This window comes from Coffea arabica, chromosome 1e (genome assembly GCF_036785885.1).
Source record: "Coffea arabica cultivar ET-39 chromosome 1e, Coffea Arabica ET-39 HiFi, whole genome shotgun sequence".
NCBI classification, from domain to species: domain Eukaryota; kingdom Viridiplantae; phylum Streptophyta; class Magnoliopsida; order Gentianales; family Rubiaceae; genus Coffea; species Coffea arabica.
The window spans coordinates 29,388,755-29,406,707 of NC_092311.1; the positions used below are offsets into that span (position 1 = coordinate 29,388,755).

Here is a 17,953-nt window from a genome sequence, read left to right on the forward strand (position 1 = left end):
GGAAATGAGAACAGAATATGCAACTTGTTGTGATATTTTCAAAAATATTTGCCTTTGAAACTAATAAAAGCCTTGGAAATCCTAGATGAAATTGTTGAAGAAAGCTGATGGAACCTGCTAGGATGGCCGAGAGAGAGAGAAATGAACTTTTGATCAGTCTTTGCATCGAATTTTAGTTGTGAACTCTTATATGTTCTGTTTAAGGCTACTTTGTAGCTTGATAATCATGTTAGGCATGTTGAATTGGAGTTAACATAGAAGAAATTAAGGAAGTGGCCGAATGTTAAGTTGCCATTTTGATGACTGTTACACTTAGCTGATGACAGATTAGTATATATGTGATTTCTTGGCTGAACCATTTTCTGGAATTAAGTGTTATTTGCCTTGGTTTGTGTTGGATAGAATATATACTAAGAGATTAGTGTTTTAAGCAAGTAAATGATGGAGTTTTGTTGAACATTTTGAAATGTTTGTGCTGGAAAATTTGCCTTGCTAACCGAGAGAGTGAGGAGTTGAAACTCTTATGAGATATTTGAAAAAAATCTCAGGATAATTGAGTGTGATTTTGTATAAAACATCTTATAATATCTTGACTTAGTTCTCATGGATATTTTAGTGAACCTAAAGCTTGAAAAGCTAGTGAATTTGAGCAAAATTTAAACCATAAGTGAACTAGAACCTAGTTCAGCTCAAAGGAAAAAAAAAAAAAAAGTTCACCAGCCTTAATCCTTGAATATTGGGTTGAAAATGGTTTAATCTTAGCTTAAACACCTCACAAGACCTTAAATTTGGTATACATGAATATTTCTCTTGTTTGAGTTGGTAAATTTGATGAATCTTGAAAAGAAATGTGAGGAAGGTTGCTGGAATTGTTGCATCTTGTGTGATAAGTTAAGGGGTTTGAGTTCTAGTAATTTAAACCTTAAATTGGTAAGTGATAAGTAGCTACATACGAATTGTATATTCACCTTAGGATCCTAAGCTTGTCTCAGGAGACAACGGTGTGCAAGAAAGCAATTCCGAGATTGAAGTGCAACTTTTGATTAGGGTGAGTGTTTCTGAATTTATGTGTTTAACTGCTTATGTTTATTTAAGTGAAATTATGTGATAAATGTACTTATTATGGAATATTGCTAGTGATTCATTGTAAAGTTTATTTCAATTGTCCCTCGCCTTCTAAGTCAAGTCAGGGGTGTACTTATCGCACTCGACTTAGTTGAGTTTGAAGGTTGATAATTGACCAAATGTTACTGTAAGTGTGCATGAATGTAAGCCATATGTGTACTTTACCGCATCGGCTGAACTGGGCCCCAAAATTCTCTGTTCAACGGACTATTCTAGCCAGCAAAGGTCTTGGTCGGATAGGACGGAAGCTTTGGATAACTGTTTCGGTATACTCGAGTATTACCCTGAAGTTGGGAGATTGTTGAACTGATCATTGAATGTAGGAGATTGTTTATTGTTTTGGAGGACATAAGGAGGTGAATTGGCGGAGTGTGCAATGATATTGAAATGACTCCCAAGAGGAGTTTGTATCCTTTTGAAAGTGGCTCTAATGTGAGCACCGTATCCTTTTAAAAGTGATTGCTCAGTGACGTGTTCTCTAATTCATTCAGTGAAGTGTTCCTCAATTGTTTAATTTTATTACTTGCTTAATTTTACTAGTTTAAGTGTTTATTGAATGTTACTTGTTCGGCAAACCTCACTGAGGTTTAACTCAATCCTTTAGTTTTGTTTTCCTTACAGGAGTTAGTGGTCGAGAAATGAACAAGGGAGCTTAGGGAGTTAACATGAAGTCTTTTGTGATTGTAAATTGTATAGAATCATATCACGGCTGAGGTTTTGTATTAAACTTGGCATTGTAAAAGATTTGAACGTGTGGTTTTAGTATACCACTGTGACGACCCCACCTCCCCCTAGGGCGTACCCTAGGGTTTAACGAGTCGCCTGCCCAACTTTCGCCAGGATTCACTCACGTTTAACTCGAGAAAAGAACTTACAACCATAGAAAAGAAATAAAATAACAATTCCAAGCTTAACATATACATTGATGCTCAAATCTAGCTACAAGACTTATACACACCCAAATATATCAAAGTGTTTACAATCCAGGTGCAACCAACCCTAGTCGAGCATTCGCACGAGTACAATCACAAAATCCAAAAACTAGGCTACGCTAACCTGTACAAGTCTCACGCCTCGCTCGTATCCCCTGTAAGGAAAACAAAACTAAAGGAATGAGCTAAAAGCCCAGTGAGGTTCTCAAACAAGTAATCAGGTATAGAAATCAGGGAAACGTTACATTTAACAATTTACATATTTTACACAGTAAGAACCAGTCATTCAAGAAATAAACACTAAATCATTGGAAAGATACATGCTCACTTGGAGCCATTCATTCAAGTCAGTCATTCACTCATTCGCCAATCATTTTCCTTATCCCTCCGACATTAGAAAACATTTGTAAGCAAAAACTCCTCCAATGTTTTTGACATTCATTCATTGATTTCATTTCCCGTCACTAGCCAATTCACTGGCCAGTTCTCCACTAACCTTCGTGGTCATACTCGAGTATACCAAAACACTGTCCCAGGGTCACCAGCCGCCCGACCGAATCCACTTCTGACTCGAGTCGGCTGGCAACGAAGGGCAAGGGCTCAGTTCAGCCAAAAGGCTTACATTCATGCACAAGTAGCATTCAATCATTTAATCATTGAAAATTTCACGTTAACTTAGGTTGAGTGCGATAAAGTACACACTCGCCTGTCGAAAATTCATTTAACAATCATTGAAAACATGTAACATTCAAGCAAACATTCACAACAATCTACATAGGCATTGAAATCACAACATACAAAGAGCACTCACCAGTCTAAGCCAAAATAACGTCAAAAGTTTCCTTCCGGATTATGCCCTTGATCACCGACAAACCCTAAGAATAACCAATCCCAAATTGAAGTGAGCAAATGTAATTTAAGATCCAACTAACCCTAAAATCAAATCTTACGTCTTACTATAATAGAAATTTGGACAGCATGCCCTTTGTATTTAGCTATTTTCCAACCATTTATGGCTTTATTATTTTCCTCAACTCAGCCCAAATTCACAAATAAACAACCTTAACACAATAGCCCTTCACTAGGCTCAATGTCATCCCAATACAAGGCAATTCTAGCAATGTAACTATAAAAATCAAAGCTGGAAACTAGGAGTAAAGAAGAATAACTAAGTAATAGGTTTGACATCTTCCGACATTTTGGTCACAGCTGAAACTACGCTTATCGGATTGGGGTACACTTTATCGTGTTTAGAAAGCCAAGACAGAGAACTACATTTCCTATGAAGACATCAACACCCAATTCGTGCATTTTCAAAGTCAAAATGTGAAATCTCAGAGAAAACAGAAAGCTGCCCGTGAAATAGGGCATTTGGTAGTTAGGGGTAATTTAGTCATTTCACAATCTACAGTGCTCAGATTGAGTTGAAATTTTACAGATAGCTATATAACTTCATTCCCTACAACTTTCATGTTTTGACCTAGACCCGATTCAGCCTCTATCATACTCAAATATACAGGTCAGAAAAAGAACAGATTGGTCTACGATTTCTGGAATTTGATGATTCAATGCTTGAAAATCACATTTATGTCTTGAATCACTACCCCAAGTCCCTATTCAAGCTCATCAACATCATATACTAGATAAAAACCAAGAATCACAACTAAAAATATCAAACCCTAGCTAAACATTCCACCATATCATGCAAAACTCACTAATTAACCATCATAAACCAAGATTAAGAGCTTCTATCCAAACTTTAGCAAGATTAAGAAGAGAAAAAGGAAAGGCAGCCATGATACCTTCCAATAATTGCTTGTAAGTGCAAAGCACACCCCTTTCTCCCCAAACTTTCAGCACCCCAAGTCTTCCAAGCACTAAAAGGAAAGGTTAATCGGTTTGGTTTGGTTGTTTTCTCTTAAACTAAGATGATTCAAGGTGGAAGTTGGAGTTTTCTCACTTGGTGTTTTCTCTCTTCAAGCTCGGCCAAAATGTGCAGAAATCAAAAGGAAATGAAGTGAATTTGTTGATAAAAATAAAGGAAATTGGTTGGTCAAACAACCCTTGGATGGTTGCCACTTGTCACTACAAGATTAAGTCTTTAATTTTTCTTCCTTTTCCTTTCTTTTTGGTCAACATTTTCAGCCCTCTCTAGGATAATTAAGGGCTGATATTTTTGAAATAATAACAAGGATATTAAGGTAATAAAGTGGTGTTCAAGTGGTGCACTCATTCGGTAGCAAACGGTGCACGTCGGTTCAAGCCGATTTTCTTTATCTCGCCCGTACTAGTGTTTTAACTTATGATTCACTAACTTATTATTAGCACTTCTAATCACACACTTTCTCTTATCTAAAACTCACTCTTAATCACCAAATTTAATACACACACCTCACCAATTAGTCACACCACCAAAATACACAAAAACCCTAATTTACACTAACTAAGAAACTAAAGATGAAACTCTTGATTCTATGATTTATTGCAACTATGGAGGATGTAAATGAGTAGTAAATCTATTATAAAGTAATTTATTTAAAATAAAAAGGAATTTTAAGAAAATAAGAAGAATTTTGCGAGTCCTCACAACCACAATGTTATCTCTGAAGTTAATGTAAGATTAATGAGAGTTTATCAAATAGTATCTCTGAAGTTAATGTGAAATTAATGAGTCATGGCGAGAGTCAGGCAGACAATCCGTTAACTTTTAGGGTACACCCTAGAAGGAGGTGGGATCGTCACAAATAGTGCAGCGGACAATGTAGCCAGTATGGAGGCTCAGGATGATTTTCTCACTACTACGAATTCAACAACTTCCTGGGGTCATTAAAGCGGCTATACTTTTGGATAGTAGGGAATTTTCTTTTGTTTGTATGCAAGTTGTAAGGGCGTAGAGGTTCTTATTTCTGGATTTCACTAGATCTTTGTAACTTGGCTTTTTATTAATAAATTGGAGGCTAGCATGCTCACCCTAAGGATGGGGTTTACCAAAAAAATCAATATATAAATGAAGGAGATATATCGGGAAATAAGTGCAATTAAATGTTTGATTCTTTCATAACTAAAAATAATTTTAAAAGCAAACTAATAGATGATGAACTAATTATTTGTTCAAATTATTAAAAACTAAGAAAATAATTTGAAAGAACTTTTACAATCATGTGTTTATATGAATACTACTTTGGCCTAAATCAAATTTGAATGGAGAGAGTATAAAAATTAAAAGAATATTTTAAGAAAGAATGTCTATTTATACAATTTAAATGGAATTTTTTTTCAATTTAAATGGACATGTATGAGTAATATAATAAAATTGTGTAATACAGATTCATTAAAATATGAAAATTGTCAAAACTTTGCAATTGTAAATAAATAATCAAGTATAATAATAGAGATAGAGTGAATGTAATATCTTCAATTAAGAAAAGAAAATCATGCATTAATTGATAGAAAATAAGAAATATATAATAAATATAAATGTATATAAAGTAGGGAATTAATGGATTGAAATTTACTACAAATAAAGAAGTATAGAATGATAAAAAAATAAAACTTTCTTCTTATTTTAGTAATGGTAATAAATAATAAATGTAACCGTATGTAAAGTATGGAATTAATAAATTGAAATTTACTATAAATAAGGAAGTATAGAATAATAGGAAAAAAATTAAAGTTTTTCCAAATTTTAGTAATGGTAATAAATTATCAATCCAATAATAGGAATAAAGAATGTGATTCTAGAGACTTAAGCTTGGAAAACTATTGACAAAAAAATAAATTAAGGCATAAATTATAAAAAATGTATATAAAATAGGTAATTAATAGAATTTTTAAATTTACTACAAATACAAGAGTAAAAAAGGACCGTGATCTACTGTTATAAAAAAATAGATAAATAATAAAATCTGCCAAGAAACATAAGCAAACACAACTTTTTTTCCATATGGGAAAAAGACAACAAAATACAGCTAATTTAGCAACTTACTAGAATGAAAAGTGAATAGCGAATTAATATATATCTCTATATCAATAAATATATATACACATGCGTGTGCACGTATATGTGTGAGTGTATGTAATTATGTATGTATGTCTATGAATCTTCTAAAGATGAAGGTGTATGGAAAAACTATCTATGTGAATGAGTATTAATGTAGCATACTTTATCCAAATTTTAGTAATAACAATAAATACTCAAATGAATATTATGAAGAAGGAATAATATCAGAAACCTCAGCTAAAGTTTCTCTTAATATCACCTGTTACCCCTAAGGTTTAAAAAATCACTTATTTCTCTTACTTTTGTTATTTGTGTAGCAAAATTTTTGAAAATCCTAAACTACCCTTCTACTTGCTAAATAAAAATACTCCTAAATCACTTTATTTACTTCAAGAAAACCATCACCTAAAAAACAATCTCTAGTAGTACTACCACATTATAATGCTATAGTCCATAAAAATATAAATTTGAAAAATAAAAAAATATTTGCAAAGAAATACACTTGACTAATTTAACTCTACATGTTCAAAACTGATTTCTTATGAATTTTATATTTTTTTCCAACTTCTTCTCAACCCATGCCCAAATCTTTAAATTGTACTAATCATTATATAAATCAATTCAAAATAAGCAAATAAATCATACCCCACTCTATCACAATCATACAATGTAAAAGATAAGCAAAATTCAATTATTATAATTTACAAACAAAAATTTGCATGGTCATCCACAAAATGAGCAAGAGAGAATGTTGGATAAAAGGGAAAGAGAAGAAAGTGACTTTTATTTCTTTGTTTAATTTTCAAGCTCCATTTATTTGATATGTGAATTATGTATTATGAGGGTTAATATAGCCTTTTTGCAAATACTAGGGGAGATAAGTGATGTTTTTGAAACCTCAGGGGGTGCCAAGTGATATTAGGAAAAACCTTAAGGGAGGTTTTTTATATTATCCCTATGAATAAAGAACATGATTGAAAATGATTAGAAAAGGAAAGATATGAGTTGATTTGACAAAAAAAAAATAAAGAAGGTACAATTAATACAAGTTTATATAAGGTAGGTCATTAATAGATTTGTTGCAATTGACTATAAATAAGAAACCATGCTATAAATAAGGAAGTAAAAAAGGAAGGGAATTAATTTTTACCAAAAAAAGAAAAAGAATAAAAAATAAAAAATACAAACATTAAAGACTTCCAGAAAAGATAGATAATCAACTTGGTAGAAACTTAGAATAACCAACTCAACAACCTATTAAAATCGGAACTGAATATTATATATATGTGTGTGTGTGTGTGTGTGCGTGTGTATGAATGATATACAATACTATATGTGGGGGATTGGTTAGATATATATAGAAGCAAGATGTGCAATTTGATAGGGGTTTAATGAATATTTATCCTCTTAAAGTACACTCTTATTCACACTTTACCACCTAACATTTATTTTTTGTCACTTAACCCCTCAAGAGACAAAAATACCCCACTATTATGCTAAGATTTTATTTTTAAATTTTTTACTTCATTGAGCTTTAACCTGCTATGCGATTTGATTTTGACCACCATTCTAATCGATGATGATTACACATGAGATGAGTACATTTATTAGGGAATATACTAATAATTGATTATATTTAAATAAGGACAAAAAAAGATCCTAATAAGCATGAACTTGTTATAGGAAAAACAACAAAAAAAATTCCAGTGTTGACATGTAAATGTGTGATCATAAAAATGGATAACTGACTATGAATAGTACAATTACAAGGAAATATAATAAAATTTTGTTGCTTAATTTGTTAAATTGGAAAGAGATGAAATTGATTTGTAAAAAATATATATAGTTTTTTCAATTTTATAAATTAGAGAATGGACATCCTAAATTTTTTGTTAGAGGAATTTTTTAGTTTCTTAGAAATAAAAATTTGAGAATAGAAAACTAATTTGGCATAAAAAAGAGAGGAGAGAAGAAAAAGGAAAAAAAACTTACATAGTAGAAGGGTATTTTTATCTCTCAAAGTGTTAAGTGACATAAAATAAATGTTAGGGAGTAAAGTGAAAATCAAGGTATATCATAAGGTAATAAATTGCAATTAACACTTTGGTAGGAATAGGTTGCAAATATAAAGAGTGCGTGGCAGTTTAATAGAATATCAGATTAAAAGAATGTAATATTAAGATAAAGTATTGAAAATTAAAAAAAATCCTTAATTTAGTATGAGGAATAAAATCTTGAACTGGAAGGGAATTGTTTGGAAAATATGAATTGTTAGGAAGATTGTCGTCATTTAAAATCCATTAGGAGCCAACTGATGTTTTAGTGCGATCTTTCTTGCAAATAAATATGTTGGCATAAAGATTTGCACAACAAATTTGGCTATTTTTTTGAGGAATAAAATGTTGAAGTGGAAGGAAATTGTTATGTAGTGTGGTCTGTCCTTTGAGATGGAACACTGTGCTGGGATGGCCTAATAAAACTAAACAGAAAAGCAAAACAAAAAAAAAATGTGATAGGGAGAATTTATAACTTGAATTAACTTAGAGAAATATACAAAATATTTTTGTATATTTCCTAATACGAGGAAATATTAGGGTCTACAATACAACATGATTAACGGGTTAGAGCATGAAAAAGGTGAAATTAAACAATCTAACTGAAATACGTTAAATTTTTTTAGGCAAAAAGTACAAAGAATAGTGGAAACAAAAGTTGCAATATCGGTTCTGTTACACAGACATTAAGTAAGAATGAATATGTGAACAAGTTTATTGTTCAATATTTACAGTAAAACCGATAACGATGTGATCGTGCTCAGTATGCCATTGCCAGTTGGGATTACGGGGAGGAGCAAATACTAATATTCTAAGAGTTTATTGTTCAATACTTACTGTTTAGTCGTTTCAGACCACAAATGCTGGCACATTTTTCCTCGTCTCACATGTCCATGTGATGTTTGGACACGCAAGCATTTCTACGGTAGGAACGGTCAACGCGTTCCTACCATAAAGGAACGGATTCCCAGGGAATATTTTGGAAGAGCAAACGAGGTGATGAATCACGGTTGCCCATTGGTAGCCGTACAAGTTACAATAATGGGACCCAACATAGAAGAAATGAAAAAACAAAATAAAAATGAGTAGATTTGACCGTGGAGAGGTGCACGTGAAATGATTCCCAGGGCAAAATGAAAGAAAAAGGGTTGGGGTCATTTTATGCAACTTTCTATCGTTTACTTTAGACTCCTTCGATAAGGATCAAAGTTTGATGGGCCCTCTATTATTTGATTCTATACTTTAGTAGTATTATTGAATGTACGGCTAGGCATGTGTAACGTTTTACACGCTTTTGCCAAATTCATAGGAAAATTAAAAATTACATATTCCATTTTTTTTTGCAACGATAATATTTTTATAATCTAATCTAGGGAGGAGAGAAGATTAAAGAGGTTGTGTATAAGGGACTAATAGGTATAAGAACTTACTAGATCAAAGAAGTGTTCTGACACCTCATTTAAATTTTTTTTATTACAGATAGAGTTTAAACTCCTGACCTACAGCTCCACTAATATCCCTTTTTGGTGGTCACTGAGCCAAAATTCACTGGTTTACACGTCCCATCTAATTGGCAAAAATTTAGCTGGAAAAATGCACTTTTCATCCTCAAAGTTTGGGTTGTTGACCAATTTCATCCTCAAAGTTTCAGCTAAAACACATTTCATCCTCAAAGTTACGTAATTTTGGCCAATTAAGGACAATTGACGGGAATTGGCAAATTTATCGTTAGAACCAACTGTAAACCCAACAAAAAATGGGTAAAATCGAATGGAGCCACATTCCCCACCTTGATCACAAATTGGGCAATCCAACGGATGATTCATCAGCAAAAATTCCATAACTCCTTCTCGTGCCTTCTTGGCAAGAGGTGTGCCTGTCTTAATCTTCATCCCTACAAAAACATCATCAAAATCAATACATAACCAACAGGCAACCAAACAAAATGTTTTTTTCCCCTCTCCTTTGTCCCTGGCAACTGCCGAAGAAAATTTAATCACAGCTAAAACGTATAACTCTCCATAACAGAATCATCCATAGCTCAAAATTAAGCAATTAGTTTCTCAAGAATGCAACATCTAGCTCAAGCTCAACGTAAGCAAACAACTTTTTCTTTTTCTTTTCTTAAATTATAAAGCACCAATCCTCACACATTAACATTAAACCCTAAAGTCCACATTTTTCTCATATTAAGTAGCAAAAAATCTAAATTTTTTGTTCGTAATAAATCCATTTTAGAAATAAAATCAACAAAAAGTTAATTCAATTATCAACTAGTTTAGTTTACCAGGAAGAGCCAACATAGGCTTGGGGGACTTTTCGACTTCAACGAGGCACATACGGCAATTTTCGACAATAGAGAGGCGGCTATGGTAGCAAAAACGAGGAATGTCGACGCCGACGATCTCGCAGGCCTGAAGGACTGTCATACCCTTAGGGATTTTAACCGGATATCCATCTACGAAGACTTCGATAGCGTCTTCCGGGTTGGGGAAGTGGACTCGGGCCCCGCCGACGGGAGTTCTCTTAGGAAGATCAGCGGGGGAGAATCGGGCTGGGCTTGGGCTTCTTCGGCATTTTGGAGCTCACTAGTGGAGACGATGGAGCGGTGGAGAAGAGGAGTGAAGTTTCCTGGCCGGAGTTTTCCAGATCGCAGGAGAGTCCGGGAGGTGAGTAAACCCAGCCCCATTTTTTGGGTTTTATTGCTATCTCATATGGACAGGATAACAATGAAATGCGTAGTTTTTCGATTTCTCTTCTTTGTTGAAATTGAGCTGAGAAAGGTTGTGGAATGATTCTGAGGCGGCTGGTTTATCTGTGTAATTCACACGCAGCTGTTGGTGGGGAATCCAGGTCGGTTAATAACCGAATTGGTTATCAAACCATGGGCTTTTCAGGTTGATGGACCATGTGATATTCCGAGCTTTAATAGTTGAGTTTTAATTTAGCTAACTAATATTGGTCCTTCGGTTTTACCTATTTTTTATTGGGTTTACAGTTGGTTCTAACGATAAATTTCACAATTCCCGTCAATTGTCCTTAATTGGCCAAAATTACGTAACTTTGAGGATGAAATATGTTTTGGGTAAAATTTTGAGGATGAAATTGATCAACAACCCAAACTTTGAGGATGAAAAGTGCATTTTTCCCAAAATTTAGCTATACCTAATCTAGGGCTCCTTCGGTAGGCCAAATGGCTCAAAATTTGCCATGTCATCACTAGGCTGACAAATCCAAAAATCCAAAAACTGTCTTTTTCCCCCTATTTCCATTTGTGTTTTTTGTGCTGCAGAAGAAAATGTCAGATTTCTTCCTCAAACTCCATCTAACTGTTTGCAAAGATCTCCAAACTCTCCCAATCATTGAGTGTGTTTGGATAAGATATCACTTCGAATGATTTTTTGAAAAAATATCTAGCACTTTTTTTATGTGATGTATGTGAAATAAAAAATTTATTGAAAAATGTATTGACGATGCAAATGATTCAATGTGTATAAATAACGTACAAATAATGCGTAATCCAATCAAACTAATTATTTTTCATTGATCTATTAGTTTCTGGCTATTTGATTTTCTTCAAACTTTGTTTTGCTTTTGAAAGAACAATTTCAGACCCTAGATTTTGCGAGAAAAACGAGGAGAATTTGAAAGCGATGGTAATGAGGTTCGGTGGAGTTCCACCGAGTAACCATTTCTACAACAATGACATGAAAAATCTCCGCCGTCGCCAACAAAGGATTTGCTTAGGGAAGAGGAGGATGACTGAGGATCAATTAAAATGTAAGGGAGAGTTTTCCTAAATATACTACAAAGAATGAGGATTTTGGTGTTTAAGAGGAGGAGGAAGGGAATGTCTGATATGGGTGCTGCCTTCTCCAGTGATATAATCTGCCGTCTCCTCCAATGATATGGGTGCTGGATGGTGATGGAGGAATGAGTAGGAGAGGAAAGAGTGTCACATTATTAATTAATGAAATTATTCATAACTTCTTGCTTAACTGGAATGGCATACTGCATAAGTCTGCAATTGCATGTCTCTTTTCTTTTTAATCGATCTTTTTGTTTTAAAATACAATACTAGTACACTTCAAGATCCCATCTTTTAACTGTCTGTTTGCTTTCGTTCCCATACTCATATCAACTTTCTTGTAAGATTTCTAAACCTGACCTCACCACTATCTTTTTTTCTCATTTTCTGTAATTTTTGCTCAGATTTCATATGTAATTTGTGCATTTGGGTTTTCTTCAAAACTCATGAACTTAACCAAGAAAAGAATTTGTTTTGTGAGAAAGAGGGGAAGAAGACTTGGAGAACGAAAACGAAGAAGAAGACGACGGCAAGTTTCGATGGAGGTGGATTGAGCAGTGGTGGTGGCGGCACAGAACAAGGGGAAGGGAATGGTGTGTTTGGTTTTTGGTGGCGGCACAGTACAAGGAGGAAGTGATGGTGGTGGTAGGTACGGAAATTGGGAAGTTGGGATTAAGACGGTGGGGATAGAGGATCTGTTTTGACCACTTGGGATTTGAGGGGCTGCACCGAAAGAATAGGGTGACGGCCTCTTTGTGGCTGGAAGAGTAGGGTGAGAGAAACCACTGGGCCAATGACTCAGTGGCCACCAGGGAGGGACTTAAGTCCCTCCTTTGGTTGTTGGTGAGGGTTCAAACCTTACCAGCAGCAGCGAAAAAAATCTAAGGGTTGTGCCATAGCACTTCCTTGATCTAGTTGGGTCTGTATATCCACTAACCCCTACCATAGCCTCCTTAGGCTCCCCTTCCCCCTAGATTAGGATAGAGTAGGTTATACTTTTTTTTTTCTTTTTTTTTGTCGACTGGGGGTATCCTGGTCAATTGACCAGACTAATCCCCCCAGGCTGGAAGATTTACAAATGTATCGTCAGTGTAGGAAAGATTTACTCTAAAACTTTTAGTAAAAGTAATTATTAGACGCCTAAGTGCTTTTAAATATATTATTTAGAAACATAGTTGAATAAGTATTTATTGTATTGGATAATATGTAATTTGAAAATTTTAGGTCCATTTATCTCTTTATTCAATTTATAATATAGAATAAAATAATTAAATTTAATTTTTTTAAATCAGAAAAACTATTTTAAAAGTATAAATTTTGAATTTTTACTAAAAATACTTTTTACATCAAAAGTTTCATTCTTAATTTTATGGAATTGTATTCACCAAATATTTTAAAAATATTTTTAACACATAAAAGTATTTTTTTAATAGAAGTATCGCAACTCCAATTGAGGCCTGAGCCTGAAACAGTTTTGTGGCTTCATTCAGATTGAATGATGTGGCAATTTTTCCACCACTCAATCTACAGGCCCACCTGTAGACCGAGTCTACACAAATATTTGCCCATCTAATTTACTATAGAGGGATAGGGAATAGTTGGTTTGCGCAAACCCATTACTTCTAAGTGGGTGGGTGGGTCTTTTAACAACTCCGAGGATATTAGTGACAATTACTAATTTTAGTATCTCGTAGTATGTAGGTGTCTGACTATTTGTAATGTTTAGGGCTTTCTCACTTGTCTTAACTTCGAGAGAGATACCCTCAAAAAAAAAAAAAAAAACTTCGAGAGAGAAACTACACGGCTAATTTACTGTACTCTCGAGAAACTACACTGGTCGATCGAGGGATTGAACTTGGAAGAAAATCCCAATGCCTTAAATCGCTGATCTCTCTATATATACTGGTCCACTAAAATGCATCGCTCTATCCCTGTCCGACCATATTACCATATACTAGCTGCTAGCTGAACCTTTTATCAATTAATTAATCTCCCAGCTTTTAGAGTTGAATCTTCAATGGCTTCCAATGAGGAGACGTCATTTGCTAGCAACTTTATGGTGCTAGCTCCGGAGAAAGCCACAATCTTCGATCTCCTTCATTTCTTGCTCTCCAGCCGTGCAGACAGTAGAAGATTTATTTTTACCCCAAGGGGGACGAGGTTACCATTCCCTAAAAGGGTGGTCATAGTTTGCTCTGTCGTGATGCAAATTATCTTGTCCATATTCGCAAGACCACTAGCATTGTTGGGGTATGCAATCGAGAACTGGCTTAACCTGCTGCACGTGAATGGCGGTTTTATGGGGCTTATCTTCAAAATCCTTCGGGGTAGACTCTGCTACTTAGTTTTCTAATTAGTTATTGCTATTGCTTTTCTTTCATTCGCCTGACTTTTTCCAAGTTTCTTGCTACCTACTTTGCTCAGTGCAAATATTATTTGCTTTTTGGATAATTCATGAACATTGATCGATAAGAATATTAGAATAGAGCTATCAAAATGCCAAACATAAGGGCATGCTATCGTGCGTGTGTGGATGGGTGCGTTAATCTGCGGGCGAGGTCTCATTCCAACATTTTACGTGGAAGTTCTCCCACCATCTTCCAAATCCTAGAAACCAGGGCGAGGCGAGTTGTGATAGGAACAGTACTCCTTTGTTCCCCATTAATACCTCGATTATGTCGGGTTTCTTCAAAACGCAAGTCTCCAAACCTAGTACACTGTCACACAGCAAGAACAAACCTCCTGAACAAACGCAGACTGGATATCAAACTAAATTGCAGCAGTGACTCTAGTTACACTTGAATAATGAAAAGCATGAACGTAAATTAAGATCCATAAACTGATACCTGGTGCTAGAGAAGGTCTTGGTGTCTGACTTGCGCCTAGCTAACAGATCTAACATACTTGTAGTGTGAAGGGAATAAGAAATCAGTTATCGTTTTGTTGTACAGCATAACATTCTAGATAGGATTTCTTTTTTACTATATTTTATCGATTAGGTCATTAAAGATTACGAGTGTGCATGGTTGTGTAAGGAGGTTTGTATTCCATTTTTATCTTTTGTAGGGCGCCGACCAGAAAAAGTCCCAGATAGAGATTCGCCCAAGTTCCTGACGATGATTGGACTTTCAGACGATAGGGAAGAGCTGGATGAGAACATCCTAATTGACGATACGAGATATAATTCGGCTCTCGCAATAATGGCTGCCAAAATAGCTTACGAGAACCCCGCTCATATTGAATATGTAGTCTCGCAAATCTGGAAGGTAAAACAGTTTTAGTTTCAATTTTCTATATGTGTGTATGTTTTGTTTCTTACTTATTCGATAACCTAGTGTAGTCATCTCTTTAGATATCATGTAGTGACAATTGATGACCTCGTTAAACTACTTTTTACAGATGGAATTCATGGGATTTTACGAGTTCTGGAACGGTAAGTATTCCTTATTCCTACCTTACTTTTAAATTTTAATGGCTGCTTTATCAGAGAGGAATTTGCAACGATTAGTTATCGGAGAACACTTGTTTACAAAAATTAGCTGGGAATATACAGCTTTTTCATTAAGCACGAGTTTCATAACTTTTGAGCATTCGAAACCCTATCCTCCTCGATCGTAATAGGTAATATACCATGTGAAAACAATTTATATTCCGGCCTTAAAAGGCTACATATGGGGTCCAAATAATGTCAATCTGGTGTTTTAAATTGCTGTTAGTTTGATGGTTAATTATTTGTCTTTCAATCGGAACTGATCCTCCTCTTTTTTTTTTGTGGTGGTGGCTAGCTTTCCAAAGGAAACCAACAACACAAGCAATATTGTTTCGACAAAACAAGGACACGGACTCGGAACTGATATGTGTGGCCTTCAGAGGTACAGAACCCTTTGCTGCTGATGATTGGATTACAGACATCGATATCTCCTATTTTGAACTTCCCAAAGTGGGAAGGGTGCATTCTGGATTCATGGAAGCTCTTGGTCTACAGAGGGGCAGTGGTTGGCCCGAGAACATACCCCAATCTGATAGGCAATACGCTTACTATACCATCAGGGAAATTTTGAAAGATGCTTTGAAAAACAATCCCAAGGCTAAATTTATAGTGACAGGTCACAGCTTGGGTGGTGCACTAGCAATTCTGTTTCCATCTATTTTGGCGTATCACGAAGAAAAGGAGTTGTTGGAGCGGTTAGACGGGGTCTACACTTTTGGTCAACCAAGAGTTGGAGATTCCAGATTTGGAGCATTCGTGGAAGACAACCTGGAGAGCAGCACGCGCAAGTACTTTAGGATCGTTTATTGCAACGATCTTGTGCCTAGAGTCCCTTGGGACAATTCATGGAGCGATTTTCGGCACTTTGGGAAGTGTATCTACTTCAACAGCCTTTACAGGGGCAATGTAATTAATCCCTTGGCATTCCCAAATTCATTTCTAATTTTCTCTCATCTGCAATGTGTATATATCAGTGCCTAGGATTAAATACTTTAATTTTCCATGTGCTGCAGATTGTTGATGAAGTACCAAACAAGAACTACTTTTCAGTCTTCATGTTCATGCCCAAAAAAATGAACTGTGTTTGGGAGCTGATGAGAGGATTTGGGATGGGAATGTTTATGGGACCTGAATACAAGGAATTGAAGCTTATGCGAGCGGTTCGATTTGCGGGCATCTTCACCATAGCCGGCCTCCCAGCACATGCTCCTCTAGATTATGTCAATTCCACAAGGTTTGCATCTCCGGATTTGTACTCTTCCAAACCATGGCTTGGCCAATAAAAATACCAAGGACAAGTGGTTCTCCATAATCGATTTTCATGCAAACGACGGCCCAATGGTTTAAAAACATACTTTCAAGGGGGTGAAAAAAAAGTATGCTTGAGCCTACGGGGATGCTGCATAGCTTTGTACTTTGCTTTAGTGTGTTTTTCAAGTTCGTGCTAAATTCTCCACCGTTTCTTGCTGAAGTTCTTTTATATTTTTTTCTTTAAAAAGGAAAATGAGAAAACAAAATAAAATTTGAAGGCAAAGCATATCTTTAAAGATCATGGTTTTACATCAAATCATCCGACGAGTCATATGCTTAGATAATTAAATTGCAGTAAAAAAAAAAAAAGAGTGAGCCAATGGACATATTTATTTGTTTCAATCTAACAATTGAAAATTATGTATACAAACAAATGTGAAAGGAAACAAGTAGCATGTTCATTTATGAAATTACAACCTTCCAAAAAGGAATTTGTAAAGGGAGCGAGCAAAGGAGTAGGGGAAGCCTTAATCGAGAGAAAATCAATGGGGAAATCTTCTTTGAATTTAGATGAATAGAGGTCATATACGAGTACAGAGTGCTTACACAAGAATTAGTGGAAAAGTAATTGAGAATTCAAACACAAAGATACTAAGCAATTATAGCATCATATGGATTATTTTTTTTTAAAATTTTTCTCTCAAGCTATTTTCTCTTCATTTACTTATCCAATTTTTTTACTTGAATAATTCAGTCCGAAGAAATTAGGTGATCACACCATTAATGCGCTCTTAACTGGTAGATGGACAAACTTAGAGGCCCGCTTTCATTAACAGTATTTTGTTATAGGATTTGCATGCAATGTTATGATCGAGGGAAATTGGTCAAAATTATGGGAAAATTGTACCATTAGATACTACAAAAGATTTATCAACTCTAGTATATGATTTTTTTGCATAACTAGAATCTTCAATAAAGCGTTCTTGAATGAAATTAACTTAGTGTTAGAATCCCATCTATCAGAAGAAGAATGGAGGAAAAGTTTCGAGGTTTAATTAGCGAGAATCCTTATTCTTATCAGATCTGCATTTCAAAACAAGGGAGATAGAAGGTGAGACATACATAGTTCACTCCATACAATGAATTAGAATAGTACTTCAAAGTAAAGTCATGTTGGTATGTAGATTTCTGAAATAACTAAATATTTATTATATTGAGCATGTAATTTGAGATTCATTATTTTTCAGCTCATCCAATGGTATCAAATTATGCATAAGAATACAAGATGAATAT

At 34.9% G+C, this 17,953-nt stretch overlaps 1 protein-coding gene across 1 annotated transcript; it reads left to right on the forward strand.

Annotated features, from left to right (window-relative positions):
- Positions 1 to 13,684: 13,684 nt before the first annotated feature.
- Positions 13,685 to 16,943, forward strand: LOC113689012 (triacylglycerol lipase OBL1-like). The gene is made up of 5 exons (XM_027206843.2): positions 13,685 to 14,246; positions 14,986 to 15,185; positions 15,319 to 15,352; positions 15,705 to 16,315; positions 16,423 to 16,943. Exons 1-5 carry the CDS (start codon positions 13,937 to 13,939, stop codon positions 16,690 to 16,692), a joined length of 1,425 nt encoding a protein of 474 aa, XP_027062644.1. The 5' UTR covers positions 13,685 to 13,936; the 3' UTR covers positions 16,693 to 16,943.
- Positions 16,944 to 17,953: the final 1,010 nt, after the last annotated feature.

What these genes read in the sequence shown, in the direction of transcription:
- LOC113689012 (XM_027206843.2), top strand. Translation starts at nt 13,937, where the DNA reads ATGGCTTCCAATGAGGAGACGTCATTTGCTAGCAACTTTATGGTGCTA. An exon ending in TATCTTCAAAATCCTTCGGG is followed by an intron (nt 14,247 to 14,985) that starts GTAGACTCTGCT and finishes TATCTTTTGTAG; the next exon opens with GGCGCCGACCAGAAAAAGTC. An exon ending in ATTTTACGAGTTCTGGAACG is followed by an intron (nt 15,353 to 15,704) that starts GTAAGTATTCCT and finishes GGTGGTGGCTAG; the next exon opens with CTTTCCAAAGGAAACCAACA.